The 17,964-nt window shown below is 42.9% G+C and overlaps 1 protein-coding gene across 1 annotated transcript in view; it reads left to right on the forward strand.

Annotated features, from left to right (window-relative positions):
• The window catches only part of TTC7A (tetratricopeptide repeat domain 7A), a 324,338-nt gene that overhangs the window by 7,230 nt on the left and 299,144 nt on the right, over positions 1-17,964 (forward strand). The window contains exons 2-3 of the mRNA XM_063443923.1: positions 11,594-11,757; positions 16,771-16,939. Of these exons, the coding sequence (XP_063299993.1) occupies positions 11,594-11,757; positions 16,771-16,939 (333 nt within the window). The remainder of the gene's footprint in view (positions 1-11,593; positions 11,758-16,770; positions 16,940-17,964) is intronic.

Consider the following 17,964-nt stretch of genomic DNA (forward strand, 5'->3'; position numbering starts at 1 on the left):
GTTTACTGTAAGGAGGAAAAGGGTTATGCATTATTTTGCCTATACAGTTATTTTAAAGTCACTCTACTCATTGTAATCACTACATCTTATTGTTCCTGGCAAGGTTTGTAAAAATGGGCTCTCTAAACACGTAAAGCGGCAGCCCAGCCCTCTGCTGTGGCTAGACTAAATAATCATTTCCAGTTCATTGTATATTAACGAATGCCAAGATAAAACTCCTTCCCTATAAACTGCAGCTGTGAATGACAGAGTCCACAACAAAAATGTAATGTGCAATAGAAAAATGAACTTGGATTTTTTTTTTTGGAGGGGAACAGATTATCAATACTAACTGGGCTTGGGTTCATGGAGAGTCTTGGAAGAATCAGGTGAAACATAGTTGCAGTCTTAACTCTGATCCACCAGACTTTGACATTATGCATTCCATATGGTTATTCCTCCCACTATCCCAGTCGTCGATCTTACCTTTTAGCCAGCTGATTCATCCCAAAGCAGCTTTGTGTTTTGGTAGGTGTCTTATGTGAAAGGGCTAATCCAGCTTGATTTTTGTAGTTAACACAAAACCTGGAATTCAGCGCCAGGCCAAGTTCTCCTTCTTTGCCATCAACACTGAGTCATGGTCTTCTGGGTTACAGTCCAATCAAATGGACAGACCTAACGTTTGCAAAGGACTCACATTAGGCATTCCAGAACAGAATTTCAGGCTGCCTGAGCCACGTGTGCAAGTAAAATAATCTAAATGTATTATACATATACAGTATCTCACAAGAATGAGTACATCCCTCACATTTTTGTAAATATTTTATTATATCTTTTCATGCGACAACACTGAAGAAATGACACTCTGCTACAATGTAAAGTAGTAAGTGTACAGCCTGTATAACAGTGTCAAATTGCCGCCCCCCCCCCCCCCCAAATAACTCCCACAGCCATTAATGTCTACTCTAAACCATTGGCAACAAAAGTGAGTTTTGATTAGCGATCTGGCTCAGGTGAAGCACAGGTATCAGCCACAGATGGAGTCCAGCCCCCAAGTGCTGTAGAGAAAGCCAGGTACAAAGATAGAACATATTCGAAAGAACAGAATCTGCTGTGGCTTAGAGGAAGTATTGAAGGCCCAGGACACGAACAACCCACGTTCAAATTCCCTGTTGGGCACTTCTGGGGTGACCACGTCTGACCGTCTGGATGTCACGGTTTTTGTGAGATACTGTATAATATATAAATATAGATTTTTTTTTACTGTTCCTCCTGTATTTTCCTCTATTGGTTACTCTTTTCACTTGTTCTGTGAACCAAATGGCACCTATAAGCGCACTGCAAAATATATACCTAATATGTATATTATGTATACATTTTGCAGTACACTGATCGGCCCATTTTGTCCCCTTTCCTTTTCCTTTTCATACAAATCATTTCGATAAATATTTTTCATGGACGATATTTGGAGTAGCCAAACCGTCAACTGAACTGGTGTCCAAGCTCCCAAACGAAATTTATTTTATAGAAAAGTCTAAGAAAAATCTGAACTAATTAAACATACCAAAACTGATAAATGTGTAAAACTTTGTACATTCAGAGGAAAAGGAGGAGCTGACATAATGCACTATTAAAGGGGTGTACGATCATATTTATACATCTTATAGAGTGACAGCAATTTTAAAAATGCAAAGTTTGCAAAGTTTGCATTATACTGAATGTTGCTACTTATTTTTCTCATGTTGCATAACACAGCAGTTGGTATAGAACTTGTGTTTACATACTTTCATATACCAGAACAATAGGTGCAGTTATTAGATCTGTACTAGTGAGTAAAAAGTTACTTATTGACAATGGCTATTTATATATTAAAAGCCTACTTCCCATAGGGAACAATACTCCATTTGTTGTCCACTATCTTAATATTTTATTCACATTACATGACACAAAGTCTTTATTTGAATATGTGTCTGATCGAAACAAAACATTCAGTTGCTTCGCTGCTACTTCCTCTCCAGTCTCAGATGAGTAAATTGCGGTTAGTGGGATCTGTCTGCCAACACCTGCGAAGGAGGGACATGCTTATTCAATAAACGGAGATTTGTGTTGAGTAGGGAAATATAAGCCAGAATAAGCCAGAATAATTGACTTTAACCCCTTAAGGACCAAACTTCTGGAATAAAAGGGAATCATGACATGTCAGACACGTCATGTGTCCTTAAGGGGTTAAAGGACCACTATAGTGCCAGGAAAACATACTCGTTTTCCTGGCACTATAGTGCCCTGAGGGTGCCCCCACCCCAAGGGTCCCCCTCCCGCCCGGCTCTGGAAAGGGGAAAAGGGGTAAAACTTACCTTTTTCCAGCACTGGGCGGGGAGCTCTCCTCCTCCTATCCGCCTCCTCTCCGCCCCGTCGGCTGAATGCGCATGCGCGGCAAGAGCTGCGCGTGCATTCAGCCGGTCGCATAGGAAAGCATTTACAATACTTTCCTATGGACGCTTGCGTGCTCTCACTGTGATTTTCACAGTGAGAATCACGCAAGCGCCTCTAGCGGCTGTCAATGAGACAGCCACTAGAGGATTAGGGGGAAGGCTTAACCAATTTATAAACATAGCAGTTTCTCTGAAACTGCTATGTTTATAAAAAAAAATGGGTTAACCCTAGCTGGACCTGGCACCCAGACCACTTCATTAAGCTGAAGTGGTCTGGGTGCCTAGAGTGTTCCTTTAAAGTTACCTAAATATATGTAGTAATGTGCTGTGCCCTTTTTTTTTTACATCTAGACTAAAACTGCTCTGTTTCTTAAAAGGACACCATAACCAATACAGCTTATTGTGCTAGGAAGCTATGGGTGAAATTCCGCTAGTTTCCATTTTTGAGTATTCTAAGCCTATCCTCACGGCTGCAACATCATAATGTCATTCCCAGTATCCAGAGAACATGAGTAACCCTTTGAGCTTTCTGTTTTAATTGAGTGATGTGGCTGAATCTTGGATACCCCATTTTTAACAACTTCTCATTGCTGTTTGTGAACAGGCAGTGCTTGCTTAAGTTGTGTGTATATATATATAGAGACGGTTGGTTTACAGAGCCTGTGACAAACACCATAAATGTATTTATACTTCATAGTTACAGGGACTGCGACTTTTATGAGTCCCATAACGTAATCGCTGAAATAGTGGATATTCGTGCGTCGTAACCCATACAAACAGCAAATGTTGTTTTGGTTCTTGGAGATTCCCGTTAAGGAAAACTTTTATTACCCTATAAATTATCCAACTGACTCAAATAAACAGTTATATTGTGTGATTCCATTTAGAGAAGAGTTGTGTGATTCCATTTAGAGAATTTTTCATCTTGCCATTTTGTTCAATTCAGATGTACAGTATTTGCCCACGTTTCTGAAAACATAACCATCTCCTGGCATTTTTAAACGGTTTAACATTTGTGTTTTGTTTTTGTTTTTTTCTTTTTGCTAGAACCAAAAAGCAGAGTCCCCCTCTTCATTCCCTCTAATAGGTTACAGCCAGCGAGACAGAGGGGGAGAAGTCATCTGGGAAGGAATAATAAAAATGTGTTGAATGAATGTACAAACTAAGCTGTGGGCGAGGGATTTGTGTGTAAAGGAGTTACCGTCGGGAAACTGATTGGCAGCAAATATATAATGTACTTTACTGTCATGAAAGAGTCAGGAAAGAGTTACAGCTGCCAACTTGGATGCTTGTCTTTCTCCACGCCTCTTCACTTATTGCTTTATTCAAAAGTATGTGTTATATATTTGAAGGAAAAACTGTGTGAGTTTGTTAAAAAAAAATATTTCGTGTTCTTTGGCCCATTCATCCTGGACATTAAAAATTGCAAAACAAACATCAGTTGCACAATGAACTTTGGATATTTACTCAAAGCGTGATCACTTTTATAACTCTTACAAGCACAACCCTTTTTTAACCCGTTCACTGCCAGCCAGCGACATAGCCATATTGTTTGCTTTTTAATCAATTCAGTTTCGTTCTATATTCAGACCATGCACTGGTTGTTGAGCAATATACGTAAACGTTCCACTGGAAGCTTGTGTGTGCTCAGTCACTGAAATTAAAGAATGAGCCAAACCAAGCCCTTGCTTGAAGGCAGATTACTACTGATCTCTGCACACATGAAGTAATGGGTTTGGGTAACTGCCCTGATAGGACACCTCCTAACTGGCAGCTTCCCCAGTTGGGTTAAACAGTGCCAACAGCAAGGCCCAGGTTGTGTAGTCCACATCTGTAGTCCGTGAGTAGGTGGTGTTTTGAATTTCCAGTGGACAGGGCTGATGAGTTGTCACATTACTTGTTGCCACTTTTTGGGAAGTTCCCAGATCCTCCCCGCCTTACATCCTCATTCTTGCCACAGCCAGGCCTTTGTTTATCATTTCATATTCATTATATATGGTGTGCACTGCCATATCGTGAGCTCTCTCCAAAACCAAAGATGGGAGAGGTGTGTTCAGAAGGTGCAAGCTAATCAAAGTATTTAAAATACATTGAGTGAGAAACTTGATTGAGTCTTGTTTTATAGAACCACAATTACCTGCACGCAGAGCATTGTGGGAGGACATAGGTGTCATTTTTTGAGCAAGTGTCTTTTTAAAATTTTGTATTTTTTCAATGCATAAAAATAGTACAAACAAGTTTGAGGAACCCCAGCGGCAATCCTCAGGCATAGCAACACGCTTTATATTTGGGGTAACCGAGAGTACATGCACAATTTTTTATATTATAAACAAGCTTATTGTAGGCGAGAGAAGTAAGCTCTTTACATGCTCCTGAGAAGGAGTCGTAGGCCACATTAGGTTAATCGTGGAGCAGTAGGCCGATGCCAATATGATATAACAGTACACCACACTTATGGATAGAGGATGGGAGAATGTCATGTGGAGGCTATTCTCTATGCACCAATTAATCCCCATACATCCTGCATGCCATAACCTCCTAGGCTCCCTCCAAATGATAGTTAGATATGCCCTGCATGCAGTTATTGACCCATCAAACATACACTATAAACTAGTAAGCAGCACATGAGCAGATTAGCTGTTTAACTATAGGTGACTAAAAACTTCAGTACTGAAGGCATGTAAGTGGTTTCAGAAGAGATAGACATGTATAAAACACAGAAAACGTAGAAAACGGAGTAAAGTGGTTGGAGCATTTGAACCTACCGAATTGGCGCCATCTACCGTATAGTTTGAGAAGGAGTCCGTGGTGGTACTTTAGCAGACCCAAGTAGTGGGTTACCAGGCCGGCCCCTCGAGTTGGTAAGCGGAGCAGTCATCCGACACCCCTGCGGGGGTCATGTCTCTTGATCAGGTTCAGGCCGCTTTAGGGAGCAGTGCAGCATTGTGTAGGTGAGATGCCCTTCCAGCCCCAGTGCTGTGGGAGAGCTGGTACCCTCTTGCGAAGAGCCTGGGATCCACTGAGGTCCAGCGTCTTCCCGGTCGGGATGATGCGTTGGGCCCTGCGTGTTACAGTTGTGTGTCGTCGTTTGAGCCTTGTGGCCCTCTGCGTTTGTGACCTGTGGGTTGTAGCCCTTGTCACTCTCAGCCCAGATGGGTATCTTGTGTGGGTTTCTGAAGCGGGGGACAACGTTGCACCCTTGAGAGGTTTCCCAGGCCTCCACTTGCTGCGAACTAGATCCCTTTTGGTTGGTATACTTGTAGCCTTTGCCGGCCTTATGCGAGCCAGCAGCTTAGCCCAGAATTGGTCAAAAATTGCTTCAAGAGTGTCCATTGCTCTAGTACTGGGGGCTATTGTGTCAGGCTGCTGCAGCTGCATGCCGCTTGTAGCTGGATCTGATACGTTCACCATCTTGGAGACCTCCGCACTTGTTCAGCTTGTGAGGGCTGCTGGACCCTCTGAGATGTATGAGGCTGAGGCTGAGGCAGCTTGGTTCGGCGGGGACCGGGACAACCCCCATGTGGCGGAACCAACCTTGCCACTGGGCATTGGAGAAGCCTGTTTGCCCGTCTCCTGCTTGCTGACTATGGCCCCTGGGAGATTTGACCCTGTAAATACAGGGTTTGATCATGTTGTATTGTATTATGCTGCTACTGGCCCTTTAATAACCAACTGGGGACATACTGTGGAGTTACTGGGTGGCCACCATTTCATGTATCAGAGGCACATCGTGAGAACAATGGATGAAGCACATGGTGAGAACAATGGATGGCGGCCATTTTAACTCACAGACACTGTTGTGACTTGTCTACACGGTGCCATCTCGCTGGTATTTGGTGCACAAAGACATCGTGCAGTAGTTTTAAACTATACAACAGGGGACACATTATACAGTAATTATTTTTTATATAATCTGTATATGTTCTGCGGAATCTGCATTAATCTGTATTTTCCAAATTTTGGATATGTGGTTCACCCAGATCCCCCGGTTCTGAGGATCTACTTTATATGGGGTTATTGCATGTTTTGGGGTCCCTGTGATATGTTTTATAAAACTGTATTTCTCTGTCTGTGCTAATTATATTTCCCATTATGTTCAGTAATCATATCACAGGTAGTGATGTACCGAACTGTTCGCTGTTGAATAGTTCCTGGCGAACAAAGCGTGTTCGCGTTCGCCACGGCGGGCAAACACATGCGCGGTTCGATCCGCCCCCTATTTGTCATCATTGAGTATACTTTGACCCAGTGCCTCACGGTCAGCAGACACATTCCAGCAAATACGCAGCAGACCCTCCCTTCCAGACCCTCCCACTTCCTGTACAGCATCCATTTTAGATTCATTCTGAAGCTGCATTCTTAGATAGAGGAGGGAAAGTGTAGCTGCTGCTCATTTGATAGGGAAATTGATAGCTAGGCTCGGGTATTCAATGTCCACTACAGTCCTGAAGGACTCATCTGATCTCTGCTGTAAGGACAGCACCCCAAAAAGCCCTTTTTAGGGCTAGAACATCAGTCTGCTTTCTTTTTTTTGTTTAATGTAATTGCAGTTGCCTGTCTGCCAGCTTCTGTGTCAGGATCACAGTGGATACTGTGCCCAGTTGCCCAGTGCCACCACTCATATCTGGTGTCACAATAGCTTAAGCTTGCATTTAAAAACAAAAAATAGTTTTTCACTATAATAGATTGAATAGCAGTTAGTTGTCTGCAAGCGTCTGGGTGTCAGGCCTTCAGCGTGTACTCTGCCAACCTCTGCCAGTGTACTTTGCCACTCATTTCTGGTGTCACAATAGCGTGCCTTTAAAAAGAAAAAAAGTTTTTCACTGTAAGCTAATAGCAGTTAGTTGTCTGCAAGCGTCTGGGTGTCAGGCCTTCAGCGTGTACTCTGCCAACCTCTGCCAGTGTACTTTGCCACTCATATCTGGTGTCACAATAGCGTGCCTTTAAAAATAAAAAAAGTTTTTCACTGTAAGCTAATAGCAGTCAGTGTCCTTAAAGCGGGTGTCAGGCCTTCAGGGTGTACTCTGCCAACCTCTGCAAGTGCACTTTGCCACTCATATCTGGTGTCTCTATAGCGTGCCTTTAAAAAGAAAAAAAGTTTTTCACTGTAAGCTAATAGCAGTCAGTGTCCTTAAAGCGGGTGTCAGGCCTTCAGGGTGTACTCTGCCAACCTCTGCAAGTGCACTTTGCCACTCATATCTGGTGTCACTATAGCGTGCCTTTAAAAAGAAAAAAAAGTTTTTCACTGTAAGCTAATAGCAGTCCTGCCAAGTGACCCTATGTAGGGGGAACAGTCCCTATTATGCCTCCATCAACTCTGAAGTCCCTCTGGTTCACTCTGAGTGACTGCAACTGGAGGTGTTCCTAGCTTTCAATGTAAACACTGTATTTTCTTAGAAAATACAGTGTTTACACGAGAGAGGCTGCAGGGAGCTATAGTTCTCACCTGAACAACCTCATTAAGCTGAAGTTGTTCAGGTGACTATAGTGTCCCTTTAAAATATATGCAGTAATAACATTTACAAAAGTAATTTACATTATATTATATTATTTAATGTGTTCAGATATTTTAGGAATTTTTGCCAATTTTAAGGCAGAGTATCGGTACTTTAGTGTATTTATGTTCATACTGTAAATGTAAAAGATGTTCATATGTTATTGTTGCGACACTATGGAAATGCACAAACAGAGGCCACGGTTTGTGACTGCATCCATTAAATGGAAGGTTTGCAGTATATCCCATATTTATACGGAAATATGTCTGTGATCTCTCATTCATGGCAGTAGAAATTAATATATGCAAAGATTCAGCTCTGCTATACATCTCTAGTACAATAAAAGATTATTTATTTGGTTCCGTCCCTTTGTTCATTTTTTTTTTGCAGCTGCTGTGTTTTGTAAATAGAAGGTATGGCAGTAAAACAAGAAAATAAAAATTGGATAAAATGTTGTACATAGGGATGGGGAATATTTTTGTGTATCGGTAAATATTTCACATGTGTACTATGCAGGTTAGGTACATCCATGAACAAAAGGGGGGTGGCTACTGATACAATGGCACCACACAAAGGATTCTCAACAGCACCACCCCACAGGGAGCAGACACACCCAAAAGGGGTGCGTGTCTGCCCAAAAAACTGGCATGCCCACCTGGCATCAATGCCAGACTGCCTGCCAATCAAGCAGGCTGACCCACCAGTCTCAACAATGTAGAGAGTGCTGTTTCAGTGCTCTCTACAGGTCCAGGTGCCCTGACCATAGTGTGAGCACTTCTACATGTGCTTGCTCAATGCTATCTGGGTACAAAGTTGGTAAGGTGGGACAGGACCCTAAATTAGGGACTGTCCTGCTGAAATCGGGATGGCTGGGAGACCTGCAACTCATTTAAAGTCTGGCACTCCACATTTTTTTTGTAAATGAAAACACGGACAGGCCATGGTGCATACAAAATAGTTTGGACAAAAAAGATAATTGTACGTAAAGAGACACATTTTCAGACTGAAATATTTAGACTATATACCCTATAGGAATAACTAAGGCAAGTCACATAGCAATCTAGTAGTAATATATCTAAAATGGTACAAAGTGTATCCTTAAGGCCATGTCTGAAAATTACTCTACGAAAGAATAAGAAACTATTTGCAAAATATGTTAAGTTAACCTGTCTGTTTACTTGTTGCATACAGCCGCTTAGGCAATGAATATAGAGTTTTCATAAAGATACATGATAGTTCTAATTTCATAACTATTTAATTCCCTCCCCCCAGCAGTGCTGCAGCCACCATGATGCCAGGGTTCTGAGTGTTAATGTAGGTGTAATACCCACTACTCATCCTGTCCTACCTTCGTCCATGTCTTGTACTATTGGCCCCACTCGGGAACCTGATCAAAGCAGGAAGCGCTCGTCCCCTAAGATGCCAGCCTTCTATTATCTTTACCAGTGCGTTGGCATATGAGATACTTTGTTCCTATATTCTTCTGACAAAGAATTCTAATCTAGAAAAGGAGAACCAATTGCTGTCCTAGCCTTTCAATCAATTGTCTGCATAGCCAAACTGAGAACTGATTGACAAGCAAGGGGAGGAGAATTTTATATTTTTTAATATATATGTTTACTAAGAATTCTGCTACACAATATGTAGATTAAATCTGATACTGTCTTATGTGACGTTAGGTAATGTATCAGAGTAGACGTTAGGTAATGTATCATGAAAGGTGCACGTTAAGAAATAAGAGTAGTAATCTGCCTGTTCTTACAAATGAAAGCCAAATCTTGTTTATCTGAAGTAATTGGTGCATATCAGTAATGGTTATTAGCAGACATTTAGACATGACGTTTATGAGAAATTTAATCAATTTGTGTAATGTTTAGCCTATGCTGTCCTCAGGGCGAAGAAATCATTGGAAGTTAATTATACCACCAACATTTGTGCACGGGAGGGAGGCAGTATGTAATTTTAACCGATGAGTGCCTTGACTTTTAAGGAGTTACTCAAAGCACCATAACTACTTTGCATCATTGCAAAGGCTATGGTGAAGAGTGTAATCAGCATTCTATCTACCTGCTAAAAGTTGATGAAAGGTGCAGAGATTCCGACCCCCGGTTCTGAGATGTCAAAGGACGATTTTTTATTTCTGAGATCCATTCTTCTTGTATGCATGGCGTGCGCACTCTGCATGCACAACTAGGGCGCACATCTCTCCTCCCCATGGCCGCACTCATGCATGGTCAGTGGTTCATAAGATAACTGCTCACAGCACGTAAACTGGTAATGGCTGCAGTAAGGCTGGTGTCTGTTTATTAAACTGTTCCACCTTTTTAATTTATTTATTACTGGTTTTTATAAAGCACCAACAGATTCCGCAGCGCTGTACAATTAGTGGAGGACGTACAATATACACAGACAAATACAAAAGGTAGACAAGTGGAACAGTTGCTGAGATATTTGGGACAAGATCAGACCCCACAGACAAGCATGACCATCTCCCAGGACATGGAGGGTTTGTCTGCTGCTGACAATTGCACATTCAAGTGCAGCAGCTTTGGTCAAATAAAGATCATTGATTTTGAATTTCTTTACATTTATTTATTTTGTTTAAGCCATGCTACCTGTGTAATGCACTAGATCAGATTCAGATTCAACTTTATTGCCATTGTACCATGTACAAACAAGGGCAATAAAACAGAGTTGGCCTCTGAGCAGATATGCAGAGTAATTTAAAATACTATTTTATAAACTATGTACTTTCAGTCTAAGCTTTACAGTAATAATTGATTTTCCTGATACTTAAGAATACAATCCTACTACATTGCTACCAATTTCAAGCCTAAGTATACCTTCACATTATAATAGTGCCACCATATAAAATCCAAAACACAATCAATAAAGCCTAATGTATCCTTCTGCAAACAAACTAGTATGACTAAAACTTAAAAGAACACTATAAGGTCAGGAACACAAATCTTTCTCTATGAGTAAAATTCAGCTTCTCCATGTGGAGACGCTAAACAGCAGTGCTGCACACTGTGCAGCACTGCCCCAGGAATCACCTCTAGCAGCCATCTGAGGAGTGGCCACTTGTAGGTGTCCCTAGGGGGAAATGTAAACACTGCCTTTTATCTGAAAAGGAATGCAAGGAATGATTTCACACCAGAACAATTATATTAAGCTCTAGTTGTTCTGGTAACTATAGTGTCCCTTTAATGCAATTATATTCTTAGCAAACTATTGCTTATAGGTTGAGTTCAAAAACATCACCACAGAGGGAACAAAACTATCCCCAAACCTACGGGTCTTACAATACAGACTCCTATAATGTTTTCCAAAGGGAAGAAGATTGAAGAATCCATAATCTGGATGGGATATGTCTTTAATGATTCCACTTTTCTCCTAACTCATTGCTTACACTAAACATGGACGTTCTTGTGAAGTGTGTTCCTTTAATGTGTTAGTTTTCATTTGTCAACCTATTAAGAAGCAGTGCGTGTTTACAGATTAACAGCCTGAAATACCTCTTTCACCTTTCACCTTTCTTAATTGGAACAAATTAGTTTTTGCAAAACCGCTTTCCAAGTCGCTTACTCAGGCGAGAACCAGTTCAGAGGTGCAGGGATACGACTCTTCCGGACACAGAAAGTAGATCTAATTGTACTGATTTCTTTTTAACTCTTACCTTTCCAGATGACTTTACCAATCTTCTACTCGCAGAGGCGCAGCTTGAACTATGCCTGAAAGAAAATGTTGCCAAACTGAAATCCTCCACTCCATTAATGGAAAGCAGCGAGCCAAAACTACAGCAAGCCAAGAACTATTTGACTGGTATCCTAAACAGAGGCAAATTACCAGTAGGTGTATTATGTTTTGTCTTTACAGCCTTGATGTTTGCTTGTTATCAATCCTGTTCCCATGGATGCTTGCAGTGTGTGTGAGGAAAATTCAGAGTTCCGAAACATTAAAGCTCGAAGTCAGGGCTGGACTGGGAACGAAAAGCAGCCCTTGAAAAAATTCTATGCCAGCCCAATAGAGACGTGGAGACATTCAACATAGGTCTTGCACACTGTGCAGCACTGGACTAGGAAGCAGCACTAGTGGCCGTCTGAGTGACTGCCCCTAGAGGTATTCTTAGGCAGCAATGTAAACACTGGCTTTTCTCTGAAGAGGCAGCATTTACAGTGCTCAGTTTTCAGGGACAGGCTATTGACCCCAGAACCACTACATTAAACATTAGACACCAGAACCACTACATTAAACTGTAGTGGTGCTGGTGACTATAGTGTGCCTTTAATAAGACGTCTCTCACCTGTTAATTAACTATTTGGCATAGACTCCTGTGCTGTAGAAACCGAGTTACAGGGAAAGCAGGAGGCACAGGTCAAGATGTATCCACCCACTGCAAAAAAAGAATGCATCTTCACCTGTTTCTCTTAACTTCTCTTTTGATTTTCTTGCCCCCTTCTGTGTTTATCCCCACTTTTGAGTATCTCATCTCCCATTTTTCCCCTTTGGGTCTTATTTTTTTTTTTTATTCTTTATTTTTCAAGATGCTTTGTTTTATTACAAGGTTGGACACATAAAAAAATGGAAAAACACGTCGTTTCAGTTACATGTATAGTATTACTCTAAGAACTGGTGCGATAATCTTTTTTTTTAACAGCATCAATTTTTTTTATGGTACATGCTTAAACTTTGTTTGGGGACTGCTAGGGAGAGGTCGCTCTATAGTGAGCTTCTGCTTATGTTTTGCTCTGATTGCGGTCCCTGTGTGCGTTGTTTACGACCTATGCCCTGAGGTGGTACATGTTTATGTTTGGGGATGCGGGTTGCAGGCACTTGTCATGTGTAAAATATGTAATGTCATGCTGGTTGCAGGTTGAAGAGGTGGTTGCTTATCGTGAGTAACGTGAGCATGTGCGCTCTTGATAATGTGGTGTTGAAGCAAAGGGATATGTAACCACGCTGTGGCCCCTGACCCAAGGGGGCAGTGAGGGGGGGAGGGGTGTGGGGGAAAGATACGCCATTTGGTGTTAGTGGATATGCTTGTCAGCCTAATCTGCCCTTGCTTGTGCTGGGCTCGGGCCCATGAGGGCACTGTGTAGTGTTGCCATATTTGAGCGAGAGGGTAAAATACCCTCTATACAGTTAAATCTACTATGAACACAAACTGAAATAAAACAAAATGAGATAGCATTGGGTTGCAAAGGTAGTCCTCGGGAGTTAGCACCCTGCAGTCACGGTGTTTCTGGCTGTGGGTTCCTCTCTCTCGGGGTGAATGGTGTGATGGACGCTGGGTCCCATGAGGTCGCCTGGTGTTCGGAGGTTGAAGGTGCGGTCGGGTGCAGCAGACCCAGTGTACTCAAAAAAAGTCTGTGCAGCTCCCAAACTCGGTAGCAAATGTGTAGTCCTGTTCTGAGTCACTGTTAAGGAGCCGTTCGCTCTCCAGCGGTAAGCCAGACCTGCGTTTCTAAGCTGGGTTGTGACAGGCCCATATCTTTTACGGATCTGGAGGGTGGCCCTTGTAAGGTCCTGGTAGAATGTGAGGCTTGAGTTCTCGAATGTGAGCGGTGCCTTATCTTTGATTGCCGCCATAATTTGGAGCTTATCAGGTAGCGTGACGCATCTGAGAATGACGTCTCGTGCCAAAGTCGTTGTGCGTTGAGGAGGGCTTGGAAGACGGTATACACAGTGTGAGACATGACTGTTGTCACCAGTCTTCTAACGTAGTGTGGCAGTTCTGCCGCCATGACCGCTGAGGGGATGCCCCTGATCTTGATATGTGTACGCCTCTGGCGGTCTTCCAGGGTTGCTAGCCTGAGTGACAGGGTCTGGTTTTGGGCTTGAAGCTCTTGTATGGAGGTATCCACGGTGGTTAAGTGGGTTTGCACTGTTATTATGTCCTCCTCTCTCAGTGACTGCCTGCACCTCCTTTTTAAGTAGTGCTTAGTCCGCCGCCAGTAACTTGTGGATTTCTGCCAGAAGAAGTTTTAAATCCCTCTTTGTGGTGGGTGCTGAGTTATCTGGCTGCTCATGTTGCTCGGCTTGAGGGGTTTGTGGGGATTGTGAGCTTCCAGGTCTGTCATGGCCTGCTGCTGTGCCCATGTCCCTAACTTGCGTGTTTTCCGCGGGAGTGGGTCTGAGTTGGGCGGGCCTCTGTAACATGGCCCCTATATCCTGACCTTCCGCCTGGCTTTGGGGCTTTTGAGAGCGCCTACCTTTCCCTGGCATTGGTGCTGGTGCGGCTGGCAGTGTCTGGGATTGCGGGCTGTCTGCTCCGCTCGCGGTAAAGCTTCCCAGTATTCCTTCCAGGCTGTGGAGTGCTCGGTAGGCCTCAGACCTGTGCTTCCTCCTCGCTGTTTTTGGTGCCTGGAAAAAAGGCATCAGTCGGTTCCTCTTGCCCTGCTGGATCCGGTTCGGTGAGTGCTGTGGCTGGATTGTGTTTAGTATTGCCGATATCGTCAGGATTAGGTTTGCAAGCTGAGGAGCTTCTAGAAATGGCGTCTGATCGGGTCCGTGGTTAAGCTCCGCCCTCCCCCTTTGTGTCTTATACCCCTCATGTGTGTCACCTTTGTGTATCTTTTACTTCATCCCAGCCCTGCGTGTGCCTATTTCCCTTTTCTACCCCCTTTTGTGTGTTTTTCTCCCCCAAATCCCTTTCATGTGTCTCATAGCCCTTGCCCTTTTGTCTCTTTCTCCCCTTCCCTAGCCTTTCTGTGTGCCTCTTTCTTCCGCCCCAGCACCTCTGTGTGTCCCTTTCCCCAGCTCCTCTGTTTGTCTGAAGTTCCCTTTTCCCAGCCCCTCTGTGTGTCTCTTCTCTCCCAACCACCTTTGTGTGTCTCCCACCACCCATGTGTCTCTTCTTCCCCCTCATCCTCTCTGTATGTCTTTTTCTCTCCCCAACCCACCCGTGTTTAATTTCCCCCCCACTTCCCATGTGTCTCATTTCTCGCCCCCAGCCCCTCCCATGTGTCTCATTTCTCGCCCCCAGCCCATCCATGTGTCTCATTTACCCTCCAGCCTCTCTTGTACCTCCATGTATTGTGGCCAAGCCACGCACCGTGATGGAGGAGTTTCCCCTACCCAGTCTGACAGGATGTAGTTCGGTGCTCACTGAGAGATTTTCCTGTCAGACTGAGTAAGGGAACAGAAGCTCAGCAGCTACAAAAAATTACCAGAAAGAGGGGAGTGCTTCCTTCCTGCCTGTCACCCTGCGATGTGCCAGTCCAGCTCTGCTCACAATGTTTTGTGGGATGTTTGCGTATCAAGGAACTCCAATATAATAAAAATATTTTTTTGTTTATATGTAGTTTGTCTATTTAAATGTAGTATTTCAGTAAGTCTCTGCATACCTGACAGTCTTCCTTGCCCACCTTCTGGTACATTGTGCAGGGAGTGAGCCCCCCTCAAGGGAGCAAGCCAGCCTAATAAAGGGTGCTGGCCACCACACTGGCTGACAGACAGCTTGCCCCTTCAAAGCAGACCGTGCAAGTAGTGCTGCTGAAGCGCTCTGTGCAAAGTCCTAGTGCCCCGTCCCCTCCTGCATTTTGATATCTGCTGTCAGTTCAAAATGCTGGACAGTTCCTTGGGACCTATTTTTGATGGGACATTACCACAAAATGCAGGACTGTCCTGGAAAATATTGACGGTTGGCACCTTCGCTATTATATTTGCAGTTATTAGAAGCCTTCCTACATTTGACTGTGGTATCATGCGTATTGTACATGACTTCCATCTCTCCTACAGCTGATAATTTAGGAATTTTAATGACAAATGAATCCCCTAGAATGAGACTGGATTGAGAATGAGACTGGATTATAAATAAGAGTGGATTATGAATTGGGCTGTGCAGTGTGTGAGACTGGATTGAGAATGAGACAGCGCTAAGAATGAGGCTGGATTATAAATGAGACAGGATTATGAATTGGGCTGCGCTATGAATGAGGCTGGATTAAGAATAAGGCTGGATTATGATTGAGGCTGCACAATTAACGAGGCTGGATTATGATTGAGACTGCGCAATTAACAAGGCTGGATTATGATTGAGACTGCGCAATTAACAAGGCTGGATTATGATTGAGACTGCGCAATTAACAAGGCTGGATTATGATTGAGACTACGCAATTAACGAGGCTGGATTATGATTGAGACTGCGCAATTAACGAGGCTGGATTATGATTGAGACTACGCAATTAACAAGGCTGGATTATGATTGAGACTGCGCAATTAACGAGGCTGGATTATGATTGAGACTACGCAATTAACGAGGCTGGATTATGATTGAGACTACGCAATTAACAAGGCTGGATTATGATTGAGACTACGCAATTAACAAGGCTGGATTATGATTGAGACTACGCAATTAACAAGGCTGGATTATGATTGAGACTACGCAATTAACAAGGCTGGATTATGATTGAGACTGCGCAATTAACAAGGCTGGATTATGATTGAGACTACGCAATTAACGAGGCTGGATTATGATTGAGACTGCGCAATTAACGAGGCTGGATTATGATTAAGACTGCACAATTAACGAGGCTGGATTATGATTGAGACTACGCAATTAACCAGGCTGGATTATGATTGAGACTGCGCAATTAACGATTATGATTGAGGCTGTGTTAAGAATGAAGCTGCAGTTTGGATTAGTCTGGTTATGGTTGACGCCTTTTTCCCAACATAAACATTATAGTCAATATCTGAATTTAACAGTAAGGGGTGCTTGACAGCCACAGAATATGTGTTTAAGGAACCATTGTGTCTTTAAATATTGTTAAAAATAGTAAACATTGTCCTATTTGCATTAATTTCCTTTTTTTCCACTTAAACAGTTTAAACATTAAAACCCTCCTCCATTCATACAGCCTAAATATCTGACAGAAGTCCTGCTGATTCTGGGTAAACTGCATTATGTAGAGGGGTCCTTCCGGGACGCCATCAGTATGTATGCCCGTGCGGGATTAGACGACCTCTCATTGGAAGATCAGCCTCTCTATCTAATGCGCCTTGTGACAGAAGCTTTTCTTATCAAAGGTAACAAGATAATTCTTATTAAATGTAACAATAAGTTTACCAGTACTAGTATACCACACAGTGTCTGTAACAAATAATTTGTGTTTTATTATTGATTTTTTATAAAAGATGTTTAAAGTGACACTCCAGGCTCTAACATGTTTGGTTCACTGTGCAGAATAGGTTACAGTTTGCTGCTCTGGGTGATTACTTTTTCCTTTTTTCTTAACCTTCTTTAGATTTAAAAATTAATAAATAGATAAATCTACTACATATTTTAGTATTTTCTTTCTAATTTCAAAACTACGCCGTGCATGATGCAGGCCTCAAAACTGTCCTCCTTTCTGTGGGACAGTCCCTATATTATGGTCCTGTACCGCCGATCCCTTCCTGATTTAGTTCCCTGGTGTTTCTCATCCAGGGGGACTGCACTGGCCATTGTGTGGTGGACACTGGGACCACTTCAGCCGTGCTCTCTGCATGGCCCTACATGTAGGGGGTCAGACGGGAGGCTGTCTGTCAGCCAGGCGCACTTGACACCAGACTGACACAACCCTTCAGTGGGCGGAACCACCCATTTTGGTCATCGACAGGGATGCAAGTTGCATTGTTGATGACATCCCTATTAAGGCTCATCGACCCATCCCGATTCCATACCTCCCAATGTTGTCAAACTTGACTTATCCCCTGTCATGTCAGGTTTCTAGGAGTTTTTTTTTGTTGGTTTTTTTTTGAGTTGCTAGCTTTCTACAGTAGAACCCTCAGAACCTATATTAAGTATAGTAACTGTCACTTTCTGGTCCAGCTTTCTACAGTAGAACCCTAAGAACCTATATTAAGTATAGTAAGTGTCACTTTCTGGTTCCGCTTTCTACAGTAGAACCCTCAGAACCTATATTAAGTATAGTAAGTGTCACTTTCTGGTTCAGCTTTCTACAGTAGAACCCTCAGAACCTATATTAAGTATAGTAAGTGTCACTTTCTGGTCCAGCTTTCTACAGTAGAACCCTAAGAACCTATATTAAGTATAGTAAGTGTCACTTTCT

The sequence above is a fragment of the Pelobates fuscus genome, chromosome 2 (assembly GCF_036172605.1).
Source record: "Pelobates fuscus isolate aPelFus1 chromosome 2, aPelFus1.pri, whole genome shotgun sequence".
Lineage (NCBI taxonomy): Eukaryota > Metazoa > Chordata > Amphibia > Anura > Pelobatidae > Pelobates > Pelobates fuscus.